Source organism: Oncorhynchus gorbuscha, unplaced genomic scaffold (assembly GCF_021184085.1).
Source record: "Oncorhynchus gorbuscha isolate QuinsamMale2020 ecotype Even-year unplaced genomic scaffold, OgorEven_v1.0 Un_scaffold_2455, whole genome shotgun sequence".
Classification (NCBI taxonomy): Eukaryota; Metazoa; Chordata; class Actinopteri; order Salmoniformes; family Salmonidae; genus Oncorhynchus; species Oncorhynchus gorbuscha.
Genome location: NW_025746964.1, coordinates 3,484 through 31,331, shown reverse-complemented (window position 1 = coordinate 31,331; position 27,848 = coordinate 3,484). Strand labels below are relative to the sequence as shown.

Below are 27,848 nucleotides of genomic sequence, written 5' to 3'. Positions count from 1 at the left end.
GGTAGTGCACAGGGATAGGGAGCTATAATATATATTTCAACCCTTCCTGATCTATTTTACTGATGCTATTCCTTTCTCTCACTCGTCTGGACTGGATCCCTGTACCCCGTCCTGTCTGGGATGTCTCCTGTGTTTCCATGCTGATGTTTGGTGAGTATCCAATTCTATTTTCAGTGCTGCTAAAAGCTGCTCTTTAGAGTCATTGAAGTAGGCTGTTTCATGTGTTTATTTTACATCATGTGCTAAATGTTTTACTTATAGGCAGACAGGAACATGACTGAAGGGCCTGTATTTTGGTCTATGGGAGTCCGAAATACAATATCCCCTTGTTTGAATATTTGAGCTCTAATCCCACCAAGCATAGAGCTACATATGTAGGATCTTAATTTGAGCCAGTTTGCTACAACTGATCTGATGTGTGAGTATTTCTTCTGGCATGCCTGTGCTTTGGTGCTGCTCACCCAGGCTGAAGTAGGGAGTGGTGGCATCACATCTGGCTGAGACCTTCTGGCGTCTTTATCTCTCCCAAACACTTGCCGTCCCAACATGCACTGCGGCATCGTGGTGTAATGGAAAAAGTGTTCCCTTCTATGGGTTTCCCCTATGACTCTCAACTGGTGCTGTTAGCACACAATGTGCCAGAATTTTGGTCTTTATCTAATGTGGATTTCATCTAAATAACTGTGTGTTCTAGAGTAGTAATAACTATCACATATAACTGACCAGAACATAACCTGCAATGGAGCATTTCTGCTGAAGAAGGCCAACACCACTTTCAAAGACAACCCTGTCAGGAATACTCTTGGGGGAAGCTTTCTGTATGTGGTTGAGCCAAGAACTGTCGTTGTCTCTTTAGCCACCAGGTGGAAGCACAAACTCAGGGATGATTCTACTGGCACAGATACAGGAGGATGAACACTGAATACAGCAATAACATGAATAGATGTAAACACAAAGGCTGTGGTGGACATAGCTTCATAATGCCTATAAAGTGGATTAAGCTGTTTCATAATAGATGGAGCAATGCCCTGACACAGGCCCGTGTCTTTGACTGTTGTTGAATCTGAGAGCGTGCATCATCACCAAGATTTTAGAAACCCTCTGATCTCAGTGATGCAGACAGGGCAGACGTTCTCATTGGCGTGGCTATTTTCAGTCATCTCACTTGTCTGTATTAAATGTTTAGCTCTGTAAGAAAACCTCGGGTGCGTTCAGTGGGTGTGAACTGGGAGAAAACTTACTGAAACAGAGCAAATACTACCTGAGCTTGTTCAATAACCATTTATTTGATTTTTCCCCCGTTCAAATGTTTTTCTCTCATTGGTTCCTACTGAACATGATGACCCTAATGTTGTGCAACTAGACTAGCATGTCTCCCTGAAGCATCCAAACTGGGCATGAGCGGGGAGGGGCAACACAGCTACTGCTCCTATAGTATGCTATCTACTGGGAGAATACTGCAGAAACATGGAACATTCCTGCTTCATAAATACTTGATACCATAATGGTGCACTATGAATATTAATGTGCGGTTAGCCTACCATCCATCCATGCCCTTAGTGCTTTCTAGAGCTTAGATCTCCAACCACAAACTAAGTCTCCTAAAGCATGCTACAGACAGTACTATATGTGCCGACTGGCATTATTTTATGAATACCAGATGTTCACAGCCGCAAATATTGTTTTACGTATTATAGATATATTGTGTGATGCAAAACAAGGTGTTAGATTTCTCAACCATGATGCAGTAGCTAACAGGACAGAGGAAGGAAGGCAACGGGAGAGGAGTCGGGAGGGGGAGGGAGGGGTATAGGGGCCGTTATGTAATCCGTGATGGAGCCAAAGAGAGGGATGAAGACGAGAGATATAAACACACTCCATGTGCCCAACTAAAGGTGTGTGTGTGTGTGTGTGTGTGTGTGTGTGTGTGTGTGTGTGTGTGTGTGTGTGTGTGTGTGTGTGTGTGTGTGTGTGTGTGTGTGTGTGTGTGTGTGTGTGTGTGTGTGTGTGGTGATTACTTTCTTAGAGTGAGAGGTTTTGTGTCTTGGCTGTCTGTGTCTGTCAGAGTCTCTGGGGAGGGTGCATCTGTGAGTGGTGCCCTCTCCTCATCTCTCTGGGGTCCAGCCCAGCACCTGCTCCCTGCATTAGGGAGAGGGAAAGGGAGGGGTTTCTAGACAACTGGGGGGTGGAGGGAGGGGTGTGTGTAGTAAAACACACCTATCTGACTGTCTACATTCCTTCTGCCCTTGTCATGTTGTGACCATGTCCAGTAATTATTTTGGATTATGTTACAGTACGACATCAGAGTAAAAAATAACAATATTCTTGTATACTGTATCCGTATATACACCAGAGGCTTGTTAATGCCATTTCAACATTCCCCCTTGTTTCCAGCTCTGCACTTGTGGTCAGTAACAACGTTATAATGATAGATACAGAAACTGATTTGCCCCATATTTGGTCATCTCAATACTGTAAAAACAGGAACAGACCTGTAGTATTTCCAGATGCCATGGCCCAGTCTGACAGTCGTCTGTGATCTCATGCCACATGAAGTTGGTCTGGAGAGACAAAGGTGACAGTGGCTAACCCTGTACCCTAACCCTGTACCCTAACCCTGTACCCTAACCCTGTACCCTAACCCTGTACCCTAACCCTGTACCCGGTACCCTAACCCTGTACCCTAACCCTGTACCCTAACCATGTACCCTGTACCCTAACCATGTACCATAGCCATGTACCCTGTACCCTGAACATGTACCCTAACCATGTACCATGCACCCTGTACCCTAACCATGTACCCTGTACCCTAATCCTGTACCCTAGCCATGTACTCTGTACCCTAACCCTGTGTCCTAACCATGTACCCTTTACCCTAGCCCTGTACACTAATCCTGTACCCTAACCATGTACTCTGTACCCTAACCCTGTACCCTAATCCTGTACCCTAACCATGTACTCTGTACCCGAACCCTGTACCCTAACCCTGTACACTAATCCTGTACCCTAACCATGTACTCTGTACCCTAACCCTGTACCCTAACCATGTACCCTGTACCCTAACCTTGTACCCTAACCATGTACTCTGTATACCGTACCCTAACTCGCTGCATCACATCTGGCCGTGATTGGGAGTCCCATAGGGCGGCGCACAGCGTCGTCCGGGTTTGGTCGGGGTAGGCCGTCATTGTAAATAATAATTTGTTCTTAACGGACTTGCCTAGTTAAATAAAGGTTAAATAATATATATATATATATATATATATATATATATAAAACAAAAACCTGTACTCTTTCCCTCTATGGGTTGTTTAGAGAATATTGAACCCTCCCACTCCCCCTGCCTCCCCAACCCTAGCCTCTCCATGAGCCGTATGGCACTAATGGGGTCAGACAGATGGGTGGGGACCATGTCATCCCCAATAAAGAGAGTCTGTGTGTGTGTAGCAGGGGGGCACTACATAAAATGAGCAGTGCTGGCCCATTACACTTGAAAATGGGGAGACACTTCTGAGGATTGGTTGGAGGCAGATCCTATGTGTCTCTGTCTCACACAGCATGGTAGCCAATAGCACAGGGAGTTCTAGGGGGTGACTCCCTTACACAGCATGGTAGCCAATAGCAGAGGGAGTTCTAGGGGGCGACTCCCTCACACAGCAATGGTAGCCAATAGCAGTGGGAGTTCTAGGGGGCGACTCCGTCACACAGCATGGTTGCCTACAGCAGAGGGAGTTCTAGGGGGCTACTCCCTCACTCAGCATGGTAGCCAATAGCAGAGGGAGTTCTAGGGGGCGACTCCCTCACTCAGCATGGTAGCCAATAGCAGAGGGAGTTCTAGGTGGTGACTCTCACTCAGCATGGTAGCCAATAGCAGAGGGAGTTCTAGGGGGCGACTCCCTCACTCAGCATGGTAGCCAATAGCAGAGGGAGTTCTAGGTGGTGACTCTCACTCAGCATGGTAGCCAATAGCAGAGGGAGTTCTAGGTGGTGACTCTCACTCAGCATGGTAGCCAATAGCAGAGGGAGTTCTAGGTGGTGACTCTCACACAGCATGGAAGCCTACAGCAGAAAGAAAAGTGCTGGGGCGCTGCCTGAAAAGGGCTTGGATGGAGGGTTGTGTCGTGTAGACCAGTTCTCCCGATGCCTAATGACACAGCACTAACCTAGGCCGGCTCATTCATTGGCCAGCCCTGCCTAGTGGGAGGATGGTGGATACATGTGCTGCTGTGGATTCATTTGATAGTGTAATTGATTTACTGCATATTAAAATTAGGTGATTCATTGAGAAGTGAGAGGCTGGGAGGATAATGCTGATGAATTATCGCTATAGGCCTTTTATTTATTTAACTAGGCAAGTCAGTTAAGAACAAATTCTTATTTACAATGAAACCCTCCTTTAACCCGGACGACGTTGGGCCAATTGTGCACCGCCCTATGGGACTCCCGATTACGGCCGGTTGTGATTCAGCCTGGGAAAGAACCAGGGTCTGTAGTGACGCCTCAGACCGCTGCACCACTCTGGAGCACTATAGGCTATTCATTATATGGTGTTACAATGAATTGTTGTTCATCAATGGGAAATAATTGAGTGAGTGATGGAGACTAGCTCTCGAATTAGCATGACTTTGGATTCATATTTTTTGTAGGACCATGATAAATAATTTCTTTATGCTTAGGCTCTAAGTCTATTTCAATCGTCTGTAGTTTCACGTTTCAAAGTGTATTTGTCACGTGCACAGGATACAGCAGGTGTAAAACAGTAAACGCTACTTTACGAGCTCTTTCCCAACAATGCAGTAATAAAATAATATAGATAAGAAAAAGCCGAGAAATAGAATAGGTTATTGTTTCGGCGTTTTCATCCTGTCATAGGTGTTGGACCAAACTCTCAGGATCATTTCTGAGAATTTGGTGATTAATTATGAAGCACTCAATTCAAACATCGTTATCGAAATGGACCATATGATTCAACATCTCCCCCACTTCTCATAGGTTAATCTAGAATTTAGCTGTGTTCAATTGGTGCATGCGGTTAACAAAGTCCGATACTTCAGTATGGTGACTCCTCCCCTTTACTAGCGCGGATAAGCATCTTCAACACAACAAAGCATGCGTCCGGTTTCTGCAACGTTGTAACTTCATTAATGTAACTTCACTGGATGAACGGAATATTCGGTTGCGTTGGATTTAACTAATTATAGTTCTTCATTGATGGTATTTCTATTTTAGGTAAGCGCACTTTTGAATGTATTTCTGGCGGCTGATGGGATTTAGAGTTGGTGTTTATTTGTTTTCTACATTCGGCGCCATTTTCATACTAAGATGATTTAAATGCCTGCGCTATAAGCATCGCGGTGTATCTGACGCGCACACGGGAGATGGTGTTTAAAAAAAAAAAATCACACCTTAAATAAATCAATGTTTTGTAAAAGTTGAAAGAGATCTGCGTTTGGACTACCTCCAAATTCCAACATCTTCAGTTAAAAACAAGTGAATGAACGGTCATGATGATTAGAATGGGCACGCCAGGGTATTTCATTTGCCTGGCCGCTCACTGCTCCAGGGTCTTTTATCCATATCCTGTGGCATTTGTTTGTGGCCCAATGAATGTGAAATAAACAACTCGACCTAATTCAACATTTTTCTTACAATAATTGAATACAATTTCCCAACATTTTAAGATGGCTATTTGTAGTGCAGTGTTTTTGGATTACAATCAGGACAATGAGGACATGCATTTATTCAAATATTACAACATTACAAACACTTCTGGTTCCTTTTCTTCTTTGGACTTTTCTGTAGCAAGATGGATCTACTACTGTATGTTAACTGTGCTCAATAGTCATTCATCCCATTGGCCATCACTAGCCTACTATCAGTCTCTTGATGACAAGTTAAATGGCTTTTGTGTGTGCAGATTTTCAACACAAAAACATGGGCAGGAAAAGGTCAATCATCACAACTTACCATTGCACTTGACATAACTTTGTGGGGGGAAAACTATTGAGCCTGGCCTTGTTACTAAAATGACAAGAACAGACTAATTGGTTTATTCTGTGTCTAGGAAAGTGTCCCACAACCTTAGTGTCTTTTGTTTTAACACCGTAGCCAATACACCACCATTCACCATGTTGTTCTCTGTGTGCTCTGCCTGCAATCGTCTTTCAGAACACAACTATGTCTGAGAAGACCTCTGCTCTGGTATCGTTCATGCTGTCAGTTATTTGAGCTGCTTCTGGTTTAAATGTGATTGACATGATTCATTCTTCGGCGTGTTAAGTATAAATCCAACTCTGCAGTAGCCAGGAGGCTATCCTGAGTACAGTAATGTGTATCTGCTGCTGCTGCCTGTAACACACTGAAGGGCAACTCATCCAGTAAGCCCATCCTCCATTGATACTGCTGGGATATATATATATATATATATATATATATATATATATATATATATATATATATATATATATATATATATATATATAGCAAGATAATCTGTTATGAAGGGATGAAAACATGATGTGGGAGGGGCAAGAGAACACTGAGAGAGACACCTGAACGAGAGGGAGATCTGAGAGAGAGCAAGTGTGTGTGTGTGAGAGAAAATGTTTTAGTGTATTAGTGAGAGAGAGAAAGTTTTAGTGTATTAGTGAGAGTGGACTGGTGAAGAAGAGTTAGGAAGGAGAAAGAGTGACGTTGCATTAGTTTAGTAAATTACTACTGTGAGGTTTGTTTGTGCCAAGTAGGGTAGGGAACTATCTAGATTTTCATGTCGTCATGCCTTCCTTCTGTCGTCCTGGGATTTATGGTATTACTGGTTTCGTACACAAGGGGACGCCAAAACAAACCTATTGGGCGTCTATTACCAGAATGCTAACAAAATTAGCACTAGTAAAAGCTCATTTCTATGGAGGCTGCTAGCTAAATATGCTAAAATGCAGAAATGAAAATAAACAAATTGCAAAGACAGGCAATCCAGCTCACAAAGTTATACATATATAGGTAGGAACTAGCGAATGGCATTTTTGGTGAGTTTGTACATTTCCAAGTGATTGTGAACGAGAGACATTGTGCAAATGAACAAAGTTTTGACATGCTTGTCTGAATGAAGAACAGTACAGGCTCTGGAGCAACATGTGTAGGCTACATGCTGTGTCTGTGTGGAGTCTGGAGTCGCTAGGGCAACGGCATGTCTGCTCAGAGAATAGGGGGTAGGAGGAGACGGGCTGAGAACAGAGAGGAGGAAAAAACGCAAGTAAATAACTCATTCAAAGGGATTTGACTTTTTCATTGTAAGCTCATTTACTTGTGTGGCTGCCAGACAGAGCGTTGCACTTCTGTTGTCATCTGAGGAAAATGAAGCTATTTTCTGCTGAATGTGTTTCACCAATGTATTTTCTGTGAAGGAAAATTATAGTTGCACGTGCCTGATCACTCTATTGAAGACCTGACTTTCAATATAAAACACAACCCCTGTCAACACACAGCTGGACTCACCTGCTCCCCTTTTCTCCTGTTGTTTTACGAACAAACAGGTGACTGGATCAACTGTTCTGGGGAACTACGGTGAGCTTCATAATGTACAATAATGTGACTGTCTCAACTGTTCTGGGGAACTACAGTGAGCTTCATAATGTACAATAATGTGACTGTCTCAACTGTTCTGGGGAACTACAGTGAGCTTCATAATGTACAATAATGTGACTGGATCAACTGTTCTGGGGAACTACAGTGAGCTTCATAATGTACAATAATGTGACTGTCTCAACTGTTCTGGGGAACTACAGTGAGCTTCATAATGTACAATAATGTGACTGGATCAACTGTTCTGGGGAACTAGGGTGAGCTTCATAATGTACAATAATGAGCTTCATAATGTACAATAATGTGACTCGATCAACTGTTCTGGGGAACTAGGGTGAGCTTCATAATGTACAATAATGTGACTGTCTCAACTGTTCTGGGGAACTACGGTGAGCTTCATAATGTACAATAATGTGACTGTCTCAACTGTTCTGGGGAACTACGGTGAGCTTCATAATGTACAATAATGTGACTGTCTCAACTGTTCTGGGGAACTACGGTGAGCTTCATAATGTACAATAATGTGACTGTCTCAACTGTTCTGGGGAACTACGGTGAGCTTCATAATGTACAATAATGTGACTGTCTCAACTGTTCTGGGGAACTACGGTGAGCTTCATAATGTACAATAATGTGACTGTCTCAACTGTTCTGGGGAACTACGGTGAGCTTCATAATGTACAATAATGTGACTGTCTCAACTGTTCTGGGGAACTACGGTGAGCTTCATAATGTACAATAATGTGACTGTCTCAACTGTTCTGGGGAACTACAGTGAGCTTCATAATGTGAAAGGTGAAATGAAGAACGCGAGCTGCTTTATCTCCTAACACATTGCACAAGTTGACTGCAGGTATCTACTTAAAGTAGCCACCAATATTAAGACTTCAAAGAGGTATTGAAAAACCATCCCATGGCTATTTCCAAATACCCTTGTATACGGTGTATACAGTATAACGCCCAAGCCTAGTGCCAAGGGCCAACACTCTGCACACAGTACAAGATACGAAGTCAATTGCTCTGTTTTTTAAGAGTGATGTTTTTTTCTCTGATAAGATCTAGAGTTTCCAATTGTACAGTGTTAAGAAAAAAGTATGTGAATTCCTTTGGAATTACTTGGATTTCTGTGTAAATTGGTCATTAAATTTGATCTGATCTTCAATAACACACAAATTATTGTATTTTTCTTGTTTATATTGAATATATAATGTAAACATTCACAGTGTAGGTTGGGAAAAGTATGTGAAACCCCAAGGCTAATGACTTCTCCAAAAGATAATTGGAGTCAGGAGTCCGCTAACCTGAAGTCTGATCAATGAGACAAGATTGGAGATGTTGGTTAGAGCTGCCTTCTATAAAAACACTCACAAAACGTGAGTTTGCTATTCACAAGAAGCATTGCCTGATGTGAACCAAGCCTCGAACAAAAGAGATCTCAGAAGACCTAAGATTAAGAATTGTTGACTTGAATAAAGCTGGAATGGGTTACAAAAATATCTCTAAAAGCCTTGCTGTTCATGAGTCCACGGTAAGAAAAATGGTCTATAAATGGAGAAAGTTCAGCACTGTTGCTACTCCCTAGGAGTGGCCGTCCTGCAAAGATGACTACAAGAGCACAGTGCAGAATGATCAATGATGTTAAGAAGAATCCTAGTGTTAGCTAAAGACTTAGAGAAATCTCTGGAACATGCTAACATCTCTGACGAGTCTACGATATGTAGGACACTGAACAAGAATGGTGTTCATGGGAGGATACCACAGAAGAAGCCACTGCTGTCCAAAAAAACAGCTTTGGGGCTGCTTTCCTGGGGCTGCTTTCCTGGGGCTGCTTTCCTGGGGCTGCTTTCCTGGGGCTGCTTTCCTGGGGCTGCTTTCCTGGGGCTGCTTTGCTGCCTCAGGGCCTGGACAGCTTGCTACCACCGACAGAAAAATGAATTCCCAAGTTTATCAAGACACTTTGCAGGACAATGTTAGGCTATCTGTCGGCCAATTGAATCAGAAGATGGCTGATGCAACAGGACAGTGACCCAAAACACAGAAGTAAATCAACAACAGAATGGCTTCAACAGAAGAAAATACGTCTTTTGGAGTGGCCCAGTCAGAGTCCTGACCTCAACCCGATTTTGAGATGCTGTGGCATGACTTTGGGAGCAGTTCACACCAGACATCCCAAGAATATTGCTGAACTGAAACCGTTTTATAAAGAATAATGGTCCAAAATTCCCCCTCAACGTTGTGCAGTTCTGATCCGCAACTACAGAAAAGGTTTGGTTGAGGGTTCACATACTTTTCCCACCCTGCACTGTGAATGTGTGTTCAATAAAGACATGACAACGTGTAATTCGTTGTGTTTTATTAGTTTAAGCAGACTGTGTTTGTCTATTGTTGTGACGTAGATGATCAGATCACATTTTATAACCAATCTATGCAGAAATCCGGGTATTTCCAAAGGGTTCACATACTTTTTCTTGCCACTATGTCTTTATTCCACATGTGACTGGAGTGGACTGTGAACTTGTTGTATATCCACAGCATGTCTAGATACTGTTATAGGCACAATCATTGACAGACATGTCATCGATACTTTACATTTACAATGATGTATTATTGACAAACACATGGATATTATCCATTGACAATTACAGCATATAAAAAATAAAATGTTGTATTGTCACATAAATCTGGAAAGGTGCAGTGAAATGTGTTGTTTTACAGGGTCTAACCCCTAGAGCTAATTAGGGTTAAGTGCCTTGCTCAAGGACACATCGACAGATTTTTCACCTTGTCCGCTCGGGTATTCAAACCAGCAACCTTTTGCAACCTGCTACCTGTCGCCCTATTGACAGACACGCCATGGAAACTGTTAATTTACAAATATGAATTATCTCTGGTACCATAAGATACACAGACATGAACACTTCTGAAATAATGTTCCACTAATATACAGATTTCACCTTCAATCAAATTGCTTTGGCTGAAGTCCGGTTTAAACTGGATTGAATTTAAGTGTAAGCTTGGTCTGCTCCTTCAGCCCAACCACAGTCGATCAATGGGATGACTCCATTCAGCCTGGTCCCCAAGCGGTTCACGTTACAACATCAGAACCATCTGTCGGGGTATTGATTAGGTTGAAACAGAGAGCTGGAGATAAAGTTACACACTAGAAGACCAATAGACCTACATGGCACAGTGCCCATTATAGCTGAGAGTTTAAGAACTAACCAGTGTAAAGCCCTTTGCACTGCTTTTCTGTTTTAAATCAATGGGTTAGTGTTAAAGGTTTCTATATCAATGTTGCTGAGAGCATTGGGAATGTTCTTTTGAAACCATTTCCATATTTTATTTGTGTGTGTGTGTGTGTGTATATGTCTATGTGAATGACTGCAGCCGTGAATCGGTGAGTATCTGTGTGGGCATGTGATAGGATGCATGTTTGTTTGTAAATGTGTTTGTGCGTGGGCATGGGAGAGCCTGCCTCTATACCGCTGTGCAAGCGCATGTGTTTACAGATATCTTTGGCATTTATTTCCTTTAATTTGGACTTTTGGCCAGGTGGGAGGGGCTAATAGGTGGGTGGGACTTAGCATAAACCATGAATCAGCACAGCTGATCACAACCTGCCAGATCTTCTCTGAGAGAGAGAGGGGAGTGAGATAAAGAGAGTGAGAGAAGAGAGGGGGGGGGGGAGAGAGAATAGAAAGAGGAGAGGGAGGGAGGGAGGAAGAGAGATAATCTCACTTGGAGCCTGATTAACACTAAACTCCAGGCTAAATCCCACTCACTAAATTCACTCTCAGCACCTACCACGCATGTTTCTGTTTCTCACTTCCCCTGTAGGGCAAATATGATCCAATGTGCTTAAGGGTCAGCGGTGTTAGTGTTGGTGCTGGGGATGTGGTTGAGATGGAGATGGCTGCTGTTCACACCAACTATGAATGAATGAATGAAGAAATGTCCTCGGCCTGATACCAACAATTTACTGCTTAGTGTTGTGTGTGTGTCTATGTCTGAGTGAGAGCGAAATTGTGAGGGAATGCGTGTGTGTGCACTGCAGTCAGTGACATGAGATATCCTAATTAGTCGACAACATCCTGAGAACTATACACGTTCTCCACAAGCTCTGCTCAACACACAATTGCACACACCCATGTTGACTCCAATGCTTCCCACAGTTGTCAAGTAGGCTGGATGTCCTTTGGGTGGTGGGCTATTCTTGATACACACGGGAAACTGTTGAGTGTAAAATAAAACAGCAGCGTTGCAGTTCTTGACTCAAACCGGAGTGCCTGGCACCTACTGCCATACCCTGTTCAAAGGCACTTACATTTTGTGTCTTGCCATTTCATCCTCTGCATAGCACACATACACAAGTCTCACTGATTTTGAAGTGGATTTAACAAGTGACATCAATAAGGGATCATGGCTTCCCTGTCCTACAGTATCTTTTCCAACCCCTCTTCCCTTTCCTGTCTTACAGTATCTTATCCAACCCCCCTTCCCTTTCCTGTCCTACAGTATCTTATCCAACCCCTCTTCCCTTTCCTGTCCTACAGTCCTTATCCTACAGCATCTTATCCATCCCCCCCTTTCCTGTCCTACAGTATCTTATCCAACCCTTCCCTTCCCCTCAGCCTTATCCAACCCCCCCCTTTCCTGTCCTACAGTATCTTATCCAACCCCTCTTCCCTTTCCTGTCCTACAGTATCTTATCCAACCCCTCTTCCCTGTCCTGTCCTACAGTATCTTATCCAACCCCCTTCCCTTTCCTGTCCTACAGTATCTTATCCAACCCCCCTTCCCTTTCCTGTCCTACAGTATCTTATCCAACCCCCTTCCCTTTCCTGTCCTACAGTATCTTATCCAACCCCCCTTCCCTTTCCTGTCCTACAGTATCTTATCCAACCCCCTTCCCTTTCCTGTCCTACAGTATCTTATCCAACCCCCTTCCCTTTCCTGTCCTACAGTATCTTATCCAACCCCCCTTCCCTTTCCTGTCCTACAGTATCTTATCCAACCCCTCTTCCCTTTCCTGTCCTACAGTATCTTATTCAACCCCTCTTCCCTTTCCTGTCTAACAGCATCTTATCCAACCCCCCTTCCCTTTCCTGTCCTACAGTATCTTATCCAACCCCCTTCCCTTTCCTGTTCTACAGTATCTTATCCAACCCCCCCTTCCCTTTCCTGTCCTACAGTATCTTATCCAACCCCCTTCCCTTTCCTGTCCTACAGTATCTTATCCAACCCCTTCCCTTTCCTGTTCTACAGTATCTTATCCAACCCCCTTCCCTTTCCTGTCCTACAGTATCTTATCCAACCCCCCTTCCCTTTCCTGTTCTACAGTATCTTATCCAACCCCTCCCCTTCCCTTTCCTGTTCTACAGTATCTTATCCAACCCCCATTCCCTTTCCTGTTCTATAGCATCTTATCCAACCCCCTCCCCTTCCCTGTCCTACAGTATCTTATCCAACCCCCTCCCCTTCCCTTTCCTGTCCTACAGTATCTTATCCAACCCCCTCCCCTTCCCTTTCCTGTCCTACAGTATCTTATCCAACCCCCCTACAGCATTCCCTTTCCTGTTCTATAGCATCTTATCCAACCCCTCCCTTCCCTTTCCTGTCCTACAGCATCTTATCCAACCCCCTCCCCCTTCCCTTCCCTGTTCTACAGTATCTTATCCAACCCCCCCCCTTCCCTGTCCTACAGTATCTTATCCAACCCCCCCCTTCCCTTCCCTGTTCTACAGTATCTTATCCAACCCCCTCCCCCTTCCCTGTTCTACAGTATCTTATCCAACCCCCTCCCCTTCCCTGTTCTTCAGCATCTTATCCAACCCCCTCCCCTTCCCTGTTCTACAGTATCTTATCCATCCCCTCCCCTTTCCTGTCCTACAGCATCTTATCCAACCCCTCTTCCCTCTCCTGTCATACAGTATCTTATCCATCAGCCCTTTCCTGTCATACAGCATCTTATCCAATCCCCCCTCCCTTCCCTGTTCTACAGCATCTTATCCAACCCCCCTTCCCTTTCCTGTCCTACAGTATCTTATCCAACCCCCATTCCCTTTCCTGTCCTACAGCATCTTATCCAACACCCCTTCCCTTCCCTGTTCTTCAGCATCTTATCCAACACCACTTCCCTTCCCTGTTCTACAGCATCTTATCCAACACCACTTCCTTTCCCTGTTCTACAGTATCTTATCCAACCCCTCTTCCCTTTCCTGTCCTATAGCATCTTATCCAACACCACTTCCCTTCCCTGTTCTTCAGCATCTTATCCAACACCACTTCCCTTCCCTGTTCTACAGCATCTTATCCAACACCACTTCCCTTCCCTGTCCGACAGCATCTTATCCAACACCACTTCCCTTCCCTGTTCTACAGCATCTTATCCAACACCACTTCCCTTCCCTGTTCTACAGCATCTTATCCAACACCAATTCCCTTCCCTGTTCTACAGCATCTTATCCAACACCACTTCCCTTCCCTGTTCTACAGCATCTTATCCAACACCACTTCCCTTCCCTGTTCTACAGCATCTTATTCAACCCCCCTTTCCTGTCATACAGCATCTTATCCAACACCACTTCCCATTCCTTTCCTATAGCGTCTTATTCAAACCCCTTTCTCATTCAAATCAAGTTTTATTAGTCAAATGCCCCGAATACAACAGGTATATAGACCTTACAGTGAAATGCTTACATGCCAGCCCCTACCCAACAATGCAGTTAAACTTTTTAAAAAGTAACAAGTAATTAAAGAGCAGCAGTAAAATAGCAATAGCGAGACTGTACCAGTACCCCCCTGTATATAGAGCCAATGTGCGGGGGCACCGGTTAGTCGAGGTAATTGAGGTAATATGTACATGTAGGTAGAGTTATTAAAGTGACTATGCATAAATGATAACAACGGAGAGTAGCAGTGGTGTAACATGGGGGGGCAATGAAAATAGTCTAGTTAGCCATTTTATTAGATGTTCAGGTGTCTTATGGCTTGGGGGTAGAAGCTGTTTAGAAACCTATTGGACCTAGACTTGGCGCTCCGGTACTGCTTGCCGTGTGGTAGCAGGGAGAACAGTCTATGACCATGGGTGACTGGAGTCTTTGACAATTTTTAGGGCCTTCCTCTGACACCTCCTGGCATAAAGGTCCTGGATGGCAGGAAGCTTGGCCCAGTGATGTACTGGGCTGTACACACTACCCTCTGTAGTGCCTTGCGGTCGGAGGCCGAGCAGTTGCCATACCAGGCAGTGATGCAACAAGTCAGGATGGTCTCGATTGTGCAGCTGTAGAACCTTTTTGAAGATCTGAGGACCCATGCCAAATATTTTCAGTCTCCTGAGCGGGAATAGGCTTTGTCATGCCCTCTTCATGACTGTCTTGGTGTACTTGGACCATATTAGTTTGTTGTTGATGTGGACACCAAGGAACTTGAGGCTCTCAACCTGCTCCACTACAGCCCCGCCGATGAGAATGGGGGCGTGCTCGGTCCTCTTTTTCCTGTAGTCCACAATCATCTCCTTTGTCTTGATCACGTTGAGGGAGAGGTTGTTGTCCTGGCACCACACGGCCAGGTCTCTGACCTCCCTATAGGCTGTCTCGTCGTTGTCAGTGATCAGGCCTACCACTGTTGTCATCGGCAAATTTAATGATGGTTTTGGAGTCGTGCCTGCCATGCAGTCATGAGTGAACAGGGAGTGAGTACAGGAGGGGACTGAGCAGGCACGGGGCGGTATACAAATTGGAGTGGGTCTAGGGTTTCTGGGATAATGGTGTTGATGTGAGGCATGACCAGCCTTTCAAAGCACTTCATGGCTACAGACTGGAGTGCTATGGGTCGGTAGTCATTTAGGCAGGTTACCTTAGTGTTCTTGGGCACAGGCACTATGGTTTTCTGCTTAAAACATGTTGGTATTACAGACTCGGACAGGGAGAGGTTGAAAATGTCAGTGAAGACATTTTCTAATTGGTCAGCGCATGCTCGCAGTAATAATAATAATAATATATATGCCATTTAGCAGACGCGTTTATCCAAAGCGACTTACAGTCATGTGTGCATACATTCTACGTATGGGTGGTCCCGGGGATTGAACCCACTATCCTGGCGTTACAAGCGCCATGCTCTACCAACTGACCCTGCGGCCTTGTGTATGTTGACCTGTTTTAAATGTCTTTTCTCACATCGTGAGCGTGATCACATAGTCTTCTGGAACAGCTGGTGCTCTCATGCATGTTTCAGGGTTATTTGCCTCGAAGCGAGCATAGAAGTAGTTTAGCTCATCTGCTAGGCTCGTGTCACTGGGTATCCCCCAGCTGTGCTTCCCTTTGTAGTCTGTAATGGTTTGCAAGCCCTGCGACATCCGACGAGCGTCAGAGCCGGTGTAGTACGATCCGATCTTAGTCCTGTATTGACGCTTTGCCTGTTGGTTCGTCGGAGGGCATAGCGGGATTTCTTATAAGCTTCCGGGTTATACAGTCCCATTCCTGTAGCCTTTAGTTCAGTGCGGATGTTGCCTGTAATCCATGGCTTCTGGTTTGGGTATGTACGCACGGTCACTGTGGGGGCGACATCGTCGATGCACTTATTGATGAAACCAATGACTGATGTGGTGTACACCTCAATGCCATCGGAGGAATTCTGGAACATATTCCAGTCTGTGCTAGCAGAACACTCATGTAGCTTAGCATCTGCTTGTAAGCAGGAATCAGGAGGATAGAATTATGGTCAGATTTCCCAAATGGAGGGCGAGCTTTTAAGGTATCTCTGTGTGTGGAGTAAAGGTGGTCCAGAGTTTTTTCCCTTCTGGTTGCACATTTAACATGCTGATAGAAACATGCTGATAAAAAAGACAGATTTAAGTTTCCCCGCATTAAAGTCCCTGGCCACTAGGAGCGACACCTCTGGGTGAGCGTTTTCTTGTTTGCTTACAGCTAATTTATTGCGGTCTTAACACCACAGACTGATACTGGCACTATGTAGACAGCTATGAAAAATACATATGAAAACTCTCTAGGTAGATGGTGTGGTCTACAGCTTATCATGAGATACATAGTCCGCCTCCCCTTGTCTTACCAGACGCGGCTGTTCTATCCTGCCGATACAGCGTATATCCAGCCAGCTGTATGTTGATAATATGGTCCCTCAGCCACGACTCCATGAAGCAAAGATATTACAGTTCTGAATGTCCCGTTGGTAGTTTAGTCTTCTGCGTAGGTCATCAATTTATTTTCCAAAGATTGCACGTTTGCTAGCAGAATGGAAGGCAGTGGGGGTTTATTCGATCGCCTTCAAATTCTCAGAAGGCAGCCCACCCTCCGGCCCCTTTTTCTCAGCCTTCTCTTCACGGGAAAGCAGTATGTCATTCACGTCGGACTCGTTAAAGAAAAAATCTGAGTAATCGCAGTTCTGATGTCCAGAAGTTATTTTCGGTCATAAGAAACGGTAGTAGCAACATTATGTACAAAATAAGTAAAAAAATAAGTTACAAACAATACAAAGAAACAAACAACACAATTGGATAGAAACACGTAAAATGTCAGCCTTCTTCTCCGGCGTCATCTTAACTCCTTTCCTATAGCATCTTATTCAACCCCTTTCCCTTTCTTTAGTCATAGGTGCACCCCAAATGGCACCCTATTCCCTACATGGTGCACTACTTTTGACCAGGGCCATAGTGGACTATGAAGGGAATAGGGTGCCATTTGGGAGACACACAGATGGTCGGAGCATCTGACGTGCACCTGACCCAACAGCTGAACACGCTGTTCACCCATTTCTGCAGGGCAATCTTTATATCTGGCAGCTAGTTAGCCTAATGGTGGTTGATTTATACAGTAGTAATGATGGTTGATTTATACAGTAGTAATGATGATCGGGATGTCAGCTGGCCTACTGGAGGTAGAACATTATGTGAGAAATGATAGGGCCTCTATGCACTATGGAAAAGTGTTTTCAAAAGGGCACCAGTTTGATCAAGATTGGCAGAACTACCGTTATTTCCTGTATATTGCTCTATTTTTGACTGGTCAAAAGTAGTTGGGTCCTGGTCAAAAGTAGTGCACTACATAGTGGATAGGGTACAATTTGGGACACAGTGTGGTTGTGAGAGTCCCTGTTACTTCCTCAGGTTAGAAGCCAGGCCAGAGCTGCTCACCTGGCCTTTAGCAGAGAATCTAGATGTTACCTAGTGAAGACAATGGAGGAGGCAGTCATGTAGGAGGCAGCAGCAGACACAAGACGTCTCATCTGGTCCATTAACACCATGTCTGTTTCCTGACTATTACCATTGAGATTACGCTACATTAAAAGACCCAGAGGAGATCCTGAGCACTGAGGCGTACACCACGCTGCTCGGTGTGTGTGTGTGTGTGTGTGAGTGTTTGGGTTGACCTAGGGAACAGGCCTATGGGGGTTGTTGCGGTGGGGGAAGGGAAGGCCAGGATTAGTTAGAGTGCACCACAGTTATTGGTCACTAGACACAAACAATGGGAGGACTAAAGAGGATTTGGTCTCTGTGGTCCCCCCTCCTCTCCTCCCCATACCCCTGCTGTCCCTATAGCGATGGAGCACTGTGTGTGTGTCAGGCACCCTCTGGGGTAAGGACAGCCGTATGTGGGCAGCTGGAAGATCTGCCATCCTGTCTAGCGAAGTGTCTCCCTGCCCCCCACTGTATGGCAGACCTAGACATTTAATGAACTGCTAGCCTAGATGTTGAGCAATGACAACAACTAGCAGCATCAGACTAGCCTAGATGTTGAGCAATGACAACAACTAGCAGCATCAGACTAGCCTAGATGTTGAGCAATGACAACAACTAGCAGCATCAGACTAGCCTAGATGTTGAGCAATGACAACAACTAGCAGCATCAGACTAGCCTAGATGTTGAGCAATGACAACAACTAGCAGCATCAGACTAGCCTAGATGTTGAGCAATGACAAAAACTAGCAGCATCAGACTAGCCTAGATGTTGAGCAATGACAACAACTAGCAGCATCAGACTAGCCTAGATGTTGAGCAATGACAACAACTAGCAGCATCAGACTAGCCTAGATGTTGAGCAATGACAACAACTAGCAGCATCAGACTAGCCTAGATGCTAACAGTGGGCTAAGTAGATGCAATCTCTGTTAACACTGCATGGAGGGCTACTAGACATGATGATGAACTGCTATGATATAACACAAGTACGTTGATGCTGCTGTAACTCTTTCAATGACAGCCTCACAACAGCAAGACAAGTTCACACCTTGAAGTGAACACAGTAACTGGCCATTTACTTCTCAGAAGCCCTGTATGTCCTGTGAATTTCTAAACCAATTTAGCGATGCATTGTCATGCAATGTAAGATTGGGACATCTTGGCCCACCGTATGAAGCCGGCAGGGCCACAGCGGACGGATGAAAGAGCCGTGTTGGGTTAGTGCTGAGGATGATACTGACTGGAGCTGTACTAATAGACTTCCAGGCTGCGACGGAGCAGAAAGACTCCATTGTGTGTGTTTCTAATGAGCTTCTGGTAGACACACACTGTCGTGAGCTGCCTGTCTCTCAAGAGGTCCTCCCAGACACACACACACACACACACACACACACACACACACACACACACACACACACACACACACACACACACACACACACACACACACACACACACACACACACACACACACACACACACACACTCATTCAACAAGCGGTGCCATTGTGGAGTGGGATACACTCATAACTCCATATGAAAAAGTGTTTGTGGCATATTTGATCGAGTACTCCAGTCTGAGAAAATGTAGTAGTAGCTCATGCTATAGAATGGCACCAGTGCATCACTGTTGACTGTCCATAATCATGTATTGCTTGTGTGTATGTTGCTGTGCATCATCCAACATGACAACACACACAAGCTTTCTCTTTCCTATCGCTGACTCCTCCATGTCATGTTCTGCAGTGTGTACCATGACAACAGAGGCCAGCGCGGTGGGCGAGGCGGACACAGAGGGCAAGCCGAAGCCCAGTGTAGCAGAGGCAGAGAGAAGACCGGAGAACAAGCAGAGCTCGGAGGCAGAGATACACCTGGAGAACAAGCAGAGCCCAGAGCCAGAAACAGAGAGAGAACCGGAGAACAAGCAGAGCCCGGAGCCAGAAACAGAGAGAGAACCGGAGAACAAGCAGAGCACGGAGGCAGAGATACAACTGGAGAACAAGCAGAGCCCAGAGGCAGCAGCAGCGGGGCCAGAGAGGGAGAAGCCCAGCCAGAAGACCCAGGAGCAGGCCTCAGAGCCTGGCTCCACAGAGACCCCCATCTTCACCACCACCACTGAGGAGGAGCAGCTAGTGAAGCCCCGCCAGCGCACCTCAGCCAGCCGGGGCCTCTCACGCCTCTTCTCCTCCTTCCTCAAGCGGCGCTCGCAGTGCTCAGACGTAGAGTGGGCTGAGGTCGAGAAGGCGGAGAAGGACAGGAAAGAGAAGGCAGAGGCTGGAACAAAGGAGGAAAAGTTAGAGCAGGCCAAGGGGGAGGAGAAGAAAGAGCCAGAGGAAAGGGGGGGGAAGAAAGAGGAGGAAGAAGCAGCAAAGAAAGCAGAGAAGAAGAAAGAGGAGGAAGAAGCAGCAAAGAAAGCAGAGAAGAAGAAGAAGAAAGAAGAGGAAGAAGCGGAAAAGAAAGAGGCAGTGAAGAAGAAGAAAGAAGAGAAAGAGGCAGCAAAGAAAGCAGAGAAGAAGAAGAAAGAGGAAGAAGAGGCAGCAAAGAAAGCAGAGAAGAAGAAGAAAGAGGAGGAAGAAGCAGCAAGGAAAGCGAAGAAGAAAGAGGAGGAAGAGGCAGCAAAGAAAGCAGAGAAGAAGAAAAAAGAGGCAGAGCAGCAGAATCAAGAGGAAGAGGCAGCAAAGAAAAAGGAGGAGGAGAAGAAGAAAGAGGAAGAAGAGGCAGCAAAGAAAGAGGAGGAGAAGAAGAAGAAAGAGGAAGAGGCAGCAAAGAAAGCAGAGAAGAAGGAGGGAGAGGCAGCAAGGAAAGAGGAGAAGAAGAAAGAGGAGGGAGAGGCAGCAAGGAAAGAGGAGAAGAAGAAAGAGGAGGAAGAGGCAGCAAAGAAAGCAGAGAAGAAGGAGGGAGAGGCAGCAAGGAAAGAGGAGAAGAAGAAAGAGGAGGGAGAGGCAGCAAAGAAAGCAGAGGAGAAGAAAGAGGAGGAAGAAGCAGCAAAGAAAGCAGAGAAGAAGAAGAAAGAGGAGGAAGAGGCAGCAAAGAAAGCAGAGAAGAAGAAGAAAGAGGAGGAAGAGGAAGCAAAGAAAGAGGAGGAAGAGGCAGCAAACAAAGCAGAGAAGAAGAGGAAAGACAAAGAGGAGTCAGCAAAGAAAGCAGAGAAGAAGAAAGAGGAGGAAGGGGCAGCAAAGAAAGAGGAGAAGAAGAAAGGGGAGGAAAAGACAACGAAAAAAACACAAAAGGGGAAGAAGAAAGAGAAAGAAAATAAAGAGGAGGAGAAGGGGAAGAAGAACGAGGCGAATAAAGAGGTAAAGAAGAACGAGGAGAATAAAGAGGTAAAGAAGAAAAAACGGAAGGGCAAAAAGAAAGCAGGGGAGGAGCACAAAGCAGGGGAGCAGTCCACAACAGAGGTGCAGGTGAAAGCCCCCATCGCGGCCCCGGAGCCAGAGCTCAGAGCAGAGGGGGAGGCTGAACAGGAGAGGCAGGAGGAGCAGGTAGAGGCCCAGGACCATCACTCCATCAGCAGTGCAGAGACACAGGTGAGTGAGGGAGACAGACACAGTGAACTTCTCACCTAGGGCATGGGTGCACAACTCTTTTCCTAGGGGAATGCTATCCTGCTGGGTTTTTTTGTTCTGATTTAGATTGTGGGAGACAGCTTTTGCAGTGCGCAAAAAAACAAAAATGCAGAATTATCATACCTACACTGAACAAAAATATAAACGCAACATGTGAAGTGTTAGTCCCATGTTTCATGAGCTGAAATAAAAGCTCCCAGAAATGTTCCATATGCACAAAATGCTTATTTTCTCTGAAATGGTATGCACAGATTGGTTTGTACATCCCTGATAGTGAGCATTTCTCCTTTGTCAAGATAATTAATCCACCTGACAGGTGTGGTATAATCAAGAAGTTGATTAAAGAGCATGATAATTACATAGGCGCACCTTGTGCTAGGGACAATAAAAGGCTACAAAGCCACAGATGTCTCACATTTTGAGGGAGTGTGCTGTTGCCATGCTGAATTGACTTTATTTGCTGAATTGCTGAAGTGACTTTTTTACTTATATGAACTGTAACTGAAATTGCTGCGTTTATATTTTCTTCAGTATATTATTAAACGTGTCAATGAGTTGCCTTCCCATTTTTTAATATATTTTTTTACAATGCTGTTATTATTTTGCACATTGAGGGCCTGCATTGCAGCAGACTGAAGATGTAGGCCAATGAGTCTCAAGTGAGAGACTGGAGTAAAAATAAGTGAAGTGAACATCAAGCACAGAAACTGAAGGAACATGTTTCCCAGAGTCTGATCAACAACCATAGCATTCAGAGAATAGCTACACTGAAGACACTCAGCGTAGCAGGAGAGAGAGGTACAGGACAGAACATCAACTAGTTTGGTGCTTGACTGGGCTGCTGACTCGGTAGAACTGACTAGCTGCTCTGTGCAGGTCTAGAGCCACCTAGATCTAGTCTGCGTTAGGAAAAGTACCGCTTCAAGTAATTATTTAATAACTGAAGTAACATTGCTGTTACATAGTAGTCTAGTACTACTAATCTAGTAGTGCTGAGCGAAAAAAAACAACTTGATGCTCAGTTTGTGTGACGATGTAGTAGGGGGTTAAAGTTTCCAACAGACCAAAATTGGACATAGTTTACAGCAGAAATGTGGTAATTAACTACAATGAACATAATCCATTGCTTGTCTGTTCTCGGTCTGTGTGGAGCAGAGATGAGAGAACAAGAGAGAGGGATAGAGAGCAGTTGCTTTGTGAGGTATCTCTACCTGAAAATACATCATCTAAGTGATTGATAGTTGGTATTAAGCATAAAAGTATGCCTTATTTACTTTAAAGAACTACTAAAATAGTGATTTTGTCAGATAGCATAGGCAGCAGCTCTGTACAGATGAGATGATGACTTGGAATGAAGTAATAAAGTCATCAAATAAAACAAATATTTTATTAAAGTAAATTACTGTGAAGAAATGGTTAATAAGTGATAAGCAAAGGTCAGTCATTACCATCATGGGACTTTTATTAATGGTTTGATTCTGTGTTGTTACGACCTTTAACCCACATAATGCATGCTGCATTTATTGTAAAAAAAATGTTTTATAGAAACCCAAATCAAAAACTGAGATTATTTTTTAATAATCGAACCGAAACCGAACCAGACTTAAAAAACAAAACAATTATCAGCACTATAATCAAGGACAAGAGTTGAAGTGTAGTTGGAAAGAGAAGAGCATGGCGGTATGAAAGTTGTTTGTTATAACACAGAAGAAGGACTACAGTGTGTGTAGTGTAGTTGGAGAGAGAAGAGCATGGCGGTATGAAAGTTGTTTATTATAACACAGAAGAAGGACTACAGTGTGTGTAGTGTAGTTGGAGAGAGAAGAGCATGGCGGTATGAAGAAGGACTACAGTGTGTGTAGTGTAGTTGGATAACACAGAAGAAGGACTACAGTGTGTGAAGTGTAGTTGGAGAGAGAAGAGCATGGCGGTATGAAGAAGGACTACAGTGTGTGAAGTGTAGTTGGAGAGAGAAGAGCATGGCGAAAGTTGTTTATTATAACACAGAAGAAGGACTACAGTGTGTGTAGTGTAGTTGGAGAGAGAAGAGCATGGCGGTATGAACGTTGTTTATTGGAAGACTACAGAAGAGCATGGCGGTATGAAATAACACAGAAGAAGGACTACAGTGTGTGTAGTGTAGTTGGAGAGAGAAGAGCATGGCGTTGTATGAAGAAGGACTACAGTTGTTGTAGTTGGAGAAGAAGAGCATGGCGGTATGAAGAAGGACTAACACAAGAAGAAGGACTACAGTGTGTGTGTAGTTGGAGAGAGAAGAGCATGGCGGTATGAACGTTGTTTATTATAACACAGAAGAAGGACTACAGTGTGTGTAGTGTAGTTGGAGAGAGAAGAGCATGGCGGTATGAAGAAGTTGTGTTATTATAACACAGAAGAAGGACTACAGTGTGTGAAGTGTAGTTGGAGAGAGAAGAGCATGGCGGTATGATTATAACACAGAAGAAGGACTACAGTGTGTGTAGTGTAGTTGGAGAGAGAAGAGCATGGCGGTATGAACGTTGTTTATTATAACACAGAAGAAGGACTACAGTGTGTGAAGTGTAGTTGGAGAGAGAAGAGCATGGCGGTATGAAGAAGGACTACAGTGTGTGAAGTGTTGGAGTTGGAGAGTGTGTGTAGTGTAGTTGGAGAGAGCATGGCGGTATGAACGTTGTTTATTATAACACAGAAGAAGGACTACAGTGTGTGAAGTGTAGTTGGAGAGAGAAGAGATGGCTACAGTGTGTGTAGTGTAGTTGGAGAGAGAATGATGAACGTTGTTTATTATAACACAGAAGAAGGACTACAGTGTGTGAAGTGTAGTTGGAACGGTATGAAGAAGGACTACAGTGTGTGAAGTGTAGTTGGAGAGAGAAGAGCATGGCGGTATGAAGAAGGACTACAGTGTGTGTAGTGTAGTTGGAGAGAGAAGAGCATGGCGGTATGAACGTTGTTTATTATAACACAGAAGAAGGACTACAGTGTGTGAAGTGTAGTTGGAGAGAGAAGAGCATGGCGGTATGAACGTTGTTTATTATAACACAGAAGAAGGACTACAGTGTGTGTGTGTAGTTGGAGAGAGAGAGCATGAAGAAGGACTACAGTTGTTTATTATAACACAGAAGAAGGACTACAGTGTGTGAAGTAGTTGGAGAGAGAAGAGCATGGCGGTATGAACGTTGTTTATTATAACACAGAAGAAGGACTACAGTGTGTGAAGTGTAGTTGGAAGAGAAGAGCATGGCGGTATGAAAGTTGTTTATTATAACACAGAAGAAGGACTACAGTGTGTGTAGTGTAGTTGGAGAGAGAAGAGCATGGCGGTATGAAAGTTGTTTATTATAACACAGAAGAAGGACTACAGTGTGTGTAGTGTAGTTGGAGAGAGAAGAGCATGGCGGTATGAAACTTGTTTATTATAACACAGAAGAAGGACTACAGTGTGTGAAGTGTAGTTGGAGAGAGAAGAGCATGGCGGTATGAAGAAGGACTACAGTGTGTGTAGTGTAGTTGGAGAGAGAAGAGCATGGCGGTATGAACGTTGTTTATTATAACACAGAAGAAGGACTACAGTGTGTGTAGTGTAGTGTAGTTGGAAGAGAGAAGAGTGTGTGAAGTGTAGTTGGAGAGAGAAGAGCATGGCGGTATGAAAGTTGTTTGTTATAACACAGAAGAAGGACTACAGTGTGTGAAGTGTAGTTGGAGAGAGAAGAGCATGGCGGTATGAAAGTTGTTTAGTAACACAGGAAGAGAGAGAGAGAAGAGCATGGCGGTATGAAAGTTGTTTATTATAACACAGAAGAAGGACTACAGTGTGTGAAGTGTAGTTGGAGAGAGAAGAGCATGGCGGTATGAACGTTGTTTATTATATGGAAGGACTACAGTGTGTGTAGTGAAGAGTTGTTTATTATAACACAGAAGAAGGACTACAGTGTGTGAAGTGTAGTTGGAGTGAAGAAGGACTACAGTGTGTGAAGAGAGAAGAGCATGGCGGTATGAACGTTGTTTATTATAACACAGAAGAAGGACTACAGTGTGTGTAGTGTAGTTGGAGAGAGAAGAGCATGGCGGTATGAAGAAGGACTACAGTGTGTGAAGTGTAGTTGGAGAGAGAAGAGCATGGCGGTATGAAGAAGGACTACAGTGTGTGAAGTGTAGTTGGAGAGAGAAGAGCATGGCGGTATGAACGTTGTTTATTATAACACAGAAGAAGGACTACAGTGTGTGAAGTGTAGTTGGAGAGAGAAGAGCATGGCGGTATGAAAGTTGTTTATTATAACACAGAAGAAGGACTACAGTGTGTGTAGTGTAGTTGGAGAGAGAAGAGCATGGCGGTATGAAAGTTGTTTATTATAACACAGGTACAGTGTGTGAAGTGTAGTTGGAGAGAGAAGAGCATGGCGGTTGTTTTTATTATAACACAGAAGAAGGACTACAGTGTGTGTAGTGTAGTTGGAGAGAGAAGAGCATGGCGGTATGAAAGTTGTTTATTATAACACAGAAGAAGGACTACAGTGTGTGAAGTGTAGTTGGAGAGAGAAGAGCATGGCGGTATGAAAGTTGTTTATTATAACACAGAAGAAGGACTACAGTGTGTGTAGTGTAGTTGGAAGAGAGAAGAGCATGGCGGTATGAAGAAGGACTACAGTGCGTGCCATGCTCTTCTCTCTAACAGCTACACTGAAAGTCACTTGTCCTTATTTCCTGAGGATAATGACTGTATTATAGTTTGAGTCACTCTGTCTATTACATAAATGTAACTGTCTGTAATTAGAAATGAAATATCCTAACAACATGTCTGTCATATGACCTTTCTGTGACCCCCTAGCCAGCACAGGCGGAGCAGAAGGTGAACGCCGAGGTAGAGAAGGAGGGGGAAGAGAAGGAGGCGGGAGTAGAGGAGAAAGAGAAGAAAGAAGAAACAGAGGAAGAGCCAGCCGGGCAGATGGAGGAGGAGGAGGGAGAGGCGAACGGAGGGGAAGGGGAGAACACTAATGGAGAAGACAAGATGGCTTTAGCAGAGGAGCCCAAACCCTCCAAGCGTCCGCGGATCATGCAGTGTAAAGTCACCCTCCTGGATGACACTCTGTTTGAGTGTGCGCTCGGTGTAAGACACTTTTCAAATACACCGTTGTCTTTTCAGCCTTGTTCTAGTATTTTCTACACTTCAAATAATTGCCCATCAACTCTGTTTCTGACTTAATCTTTTTGAATGCATAGTTGTGATTGGTTATGAGTACAACCAGTAATATTTCTTCCTTACTGAATGCTTATTTGTGATTGGTTATGAGTACAACCAGTAATATTTCTTTCTTACTGAATGTTTGTGTGATCTCCTCTGTCTCCTGTGTAGAAACATGCGACGGGCTCGGATCTGTTTGTGAAGGTGTGTGACCACCTCAACCTGCTGGAGAGAGACTACTGTGGCCTGGCCGTCTGGGATACCCCCACTTCCAGGGTACAGTAAACTTTGCCTGGTTTAAGAATGGGGTGCTAATCTAGGGTGAAGTGGCGAACAGTAATCTTAACCTTCCAAGTGAAAGGAGGGTAGATGGCATCTCATCTGTGGAGATTTCCTTTGGGAGAGAAAGATATGTTCAGTGAGTGTGTTGTTTTGCGTGTAGTTTGACTGCATGTTCTTGCCCATTAGAGAAACAGTACCTATAGGGTGGAAGGTGCAGTTTCACCACATAGGGCAAAATGACTTCCAGTAATTCTTCCAGTACGATGGCGTTCATTGAGTCTGTTCTCCCGCTGTCATTTACAGACGTGGCTGGACGCCTCCAAAGAGATCCGGAAACAGGTGGCAGGTGGGTGATGTCAATACGATGACCTACAGTAAATACATGTTTCTAACTCAAATGACCAACAGTACTCACACTGTATTCATCTCCAGATTATACATACGAGTTCACTTTCAACGTGAAGTTCTACCCTCCTGATCCAGCTCAGCTCACAGAAGACCTCACCAGGTTAATCTACACACACATCTAAATATCTGCCGTTAACTCAATTTCAGGGTGTCAGTGGTTAACTCCCATTCCCTCCCTCTCTCTCTCTCTTTCCTCTCACCCTTCACCCCCACCTCTCTGCTCTCTTGCTCCTGCTCTCTCCACCCCTCTGTCCTCACCCACCTCCTTTCTCACTCCTTCCACCCACCTCTCTCTTCCTCCACCCCCCCTCTCTCTCTCTCTCTCTCTCTCTCTCTCTCTCCTCCATCTACCCCTCCCTCTCTCCCCCTCCCTCTCGCAGGTACTACCTGTGTCTACAGCTGCGTAAAGACATCCTGAGTGGCCTGCTGCCATGCTCCTTTGTAACTCTGGCCATGCTAGGCTCCTACACGGCCCAGTCTGAGCTGGGGGAGTATGATCCAGAGGTCCACGGCTCTCACTACACCAAGGAGCTGAGGCTGGCCCCGGGACAGGGCAAAGAGCTGGAGGACAAGGTCATGGAGTTGCACCGCACATACAGGTAAGAACCAGGGTAGGACTGACTATATACTGGA

At 44.7% G+C, this 27,848-nt stretch overlaps 1 protein-coding gene across 1 annotated transcript; it reads left to right on the top strand.

Moving 5' to 3' along the window:
• Positions 1-32: 32 nt before the first annotated feature.
• LOC124025809 (eukaryotic translation initiation factor 5B-like) lies at positions 33-27,848 on the top strand. The gene is made up of 8 exons (XM_046339131.1): positions 33-150; positions 19,524-20,389; positions 20,744-21,304; positions 26,172-26,450; positions 26,697-26,801; positions 27,111-27,153; positions 27,240-27,315; positions 27,596-27,848. Exons 1-8 carry the CDS (start codon positions 63-65, stop codon positions 27,816-27,818), a joined length of 2,241 nt encoding a protein of 746 aa, XP_046195087.1. The 5' UTR covers positions 33-62; the 3' UTR covers positions 27,819-27,848.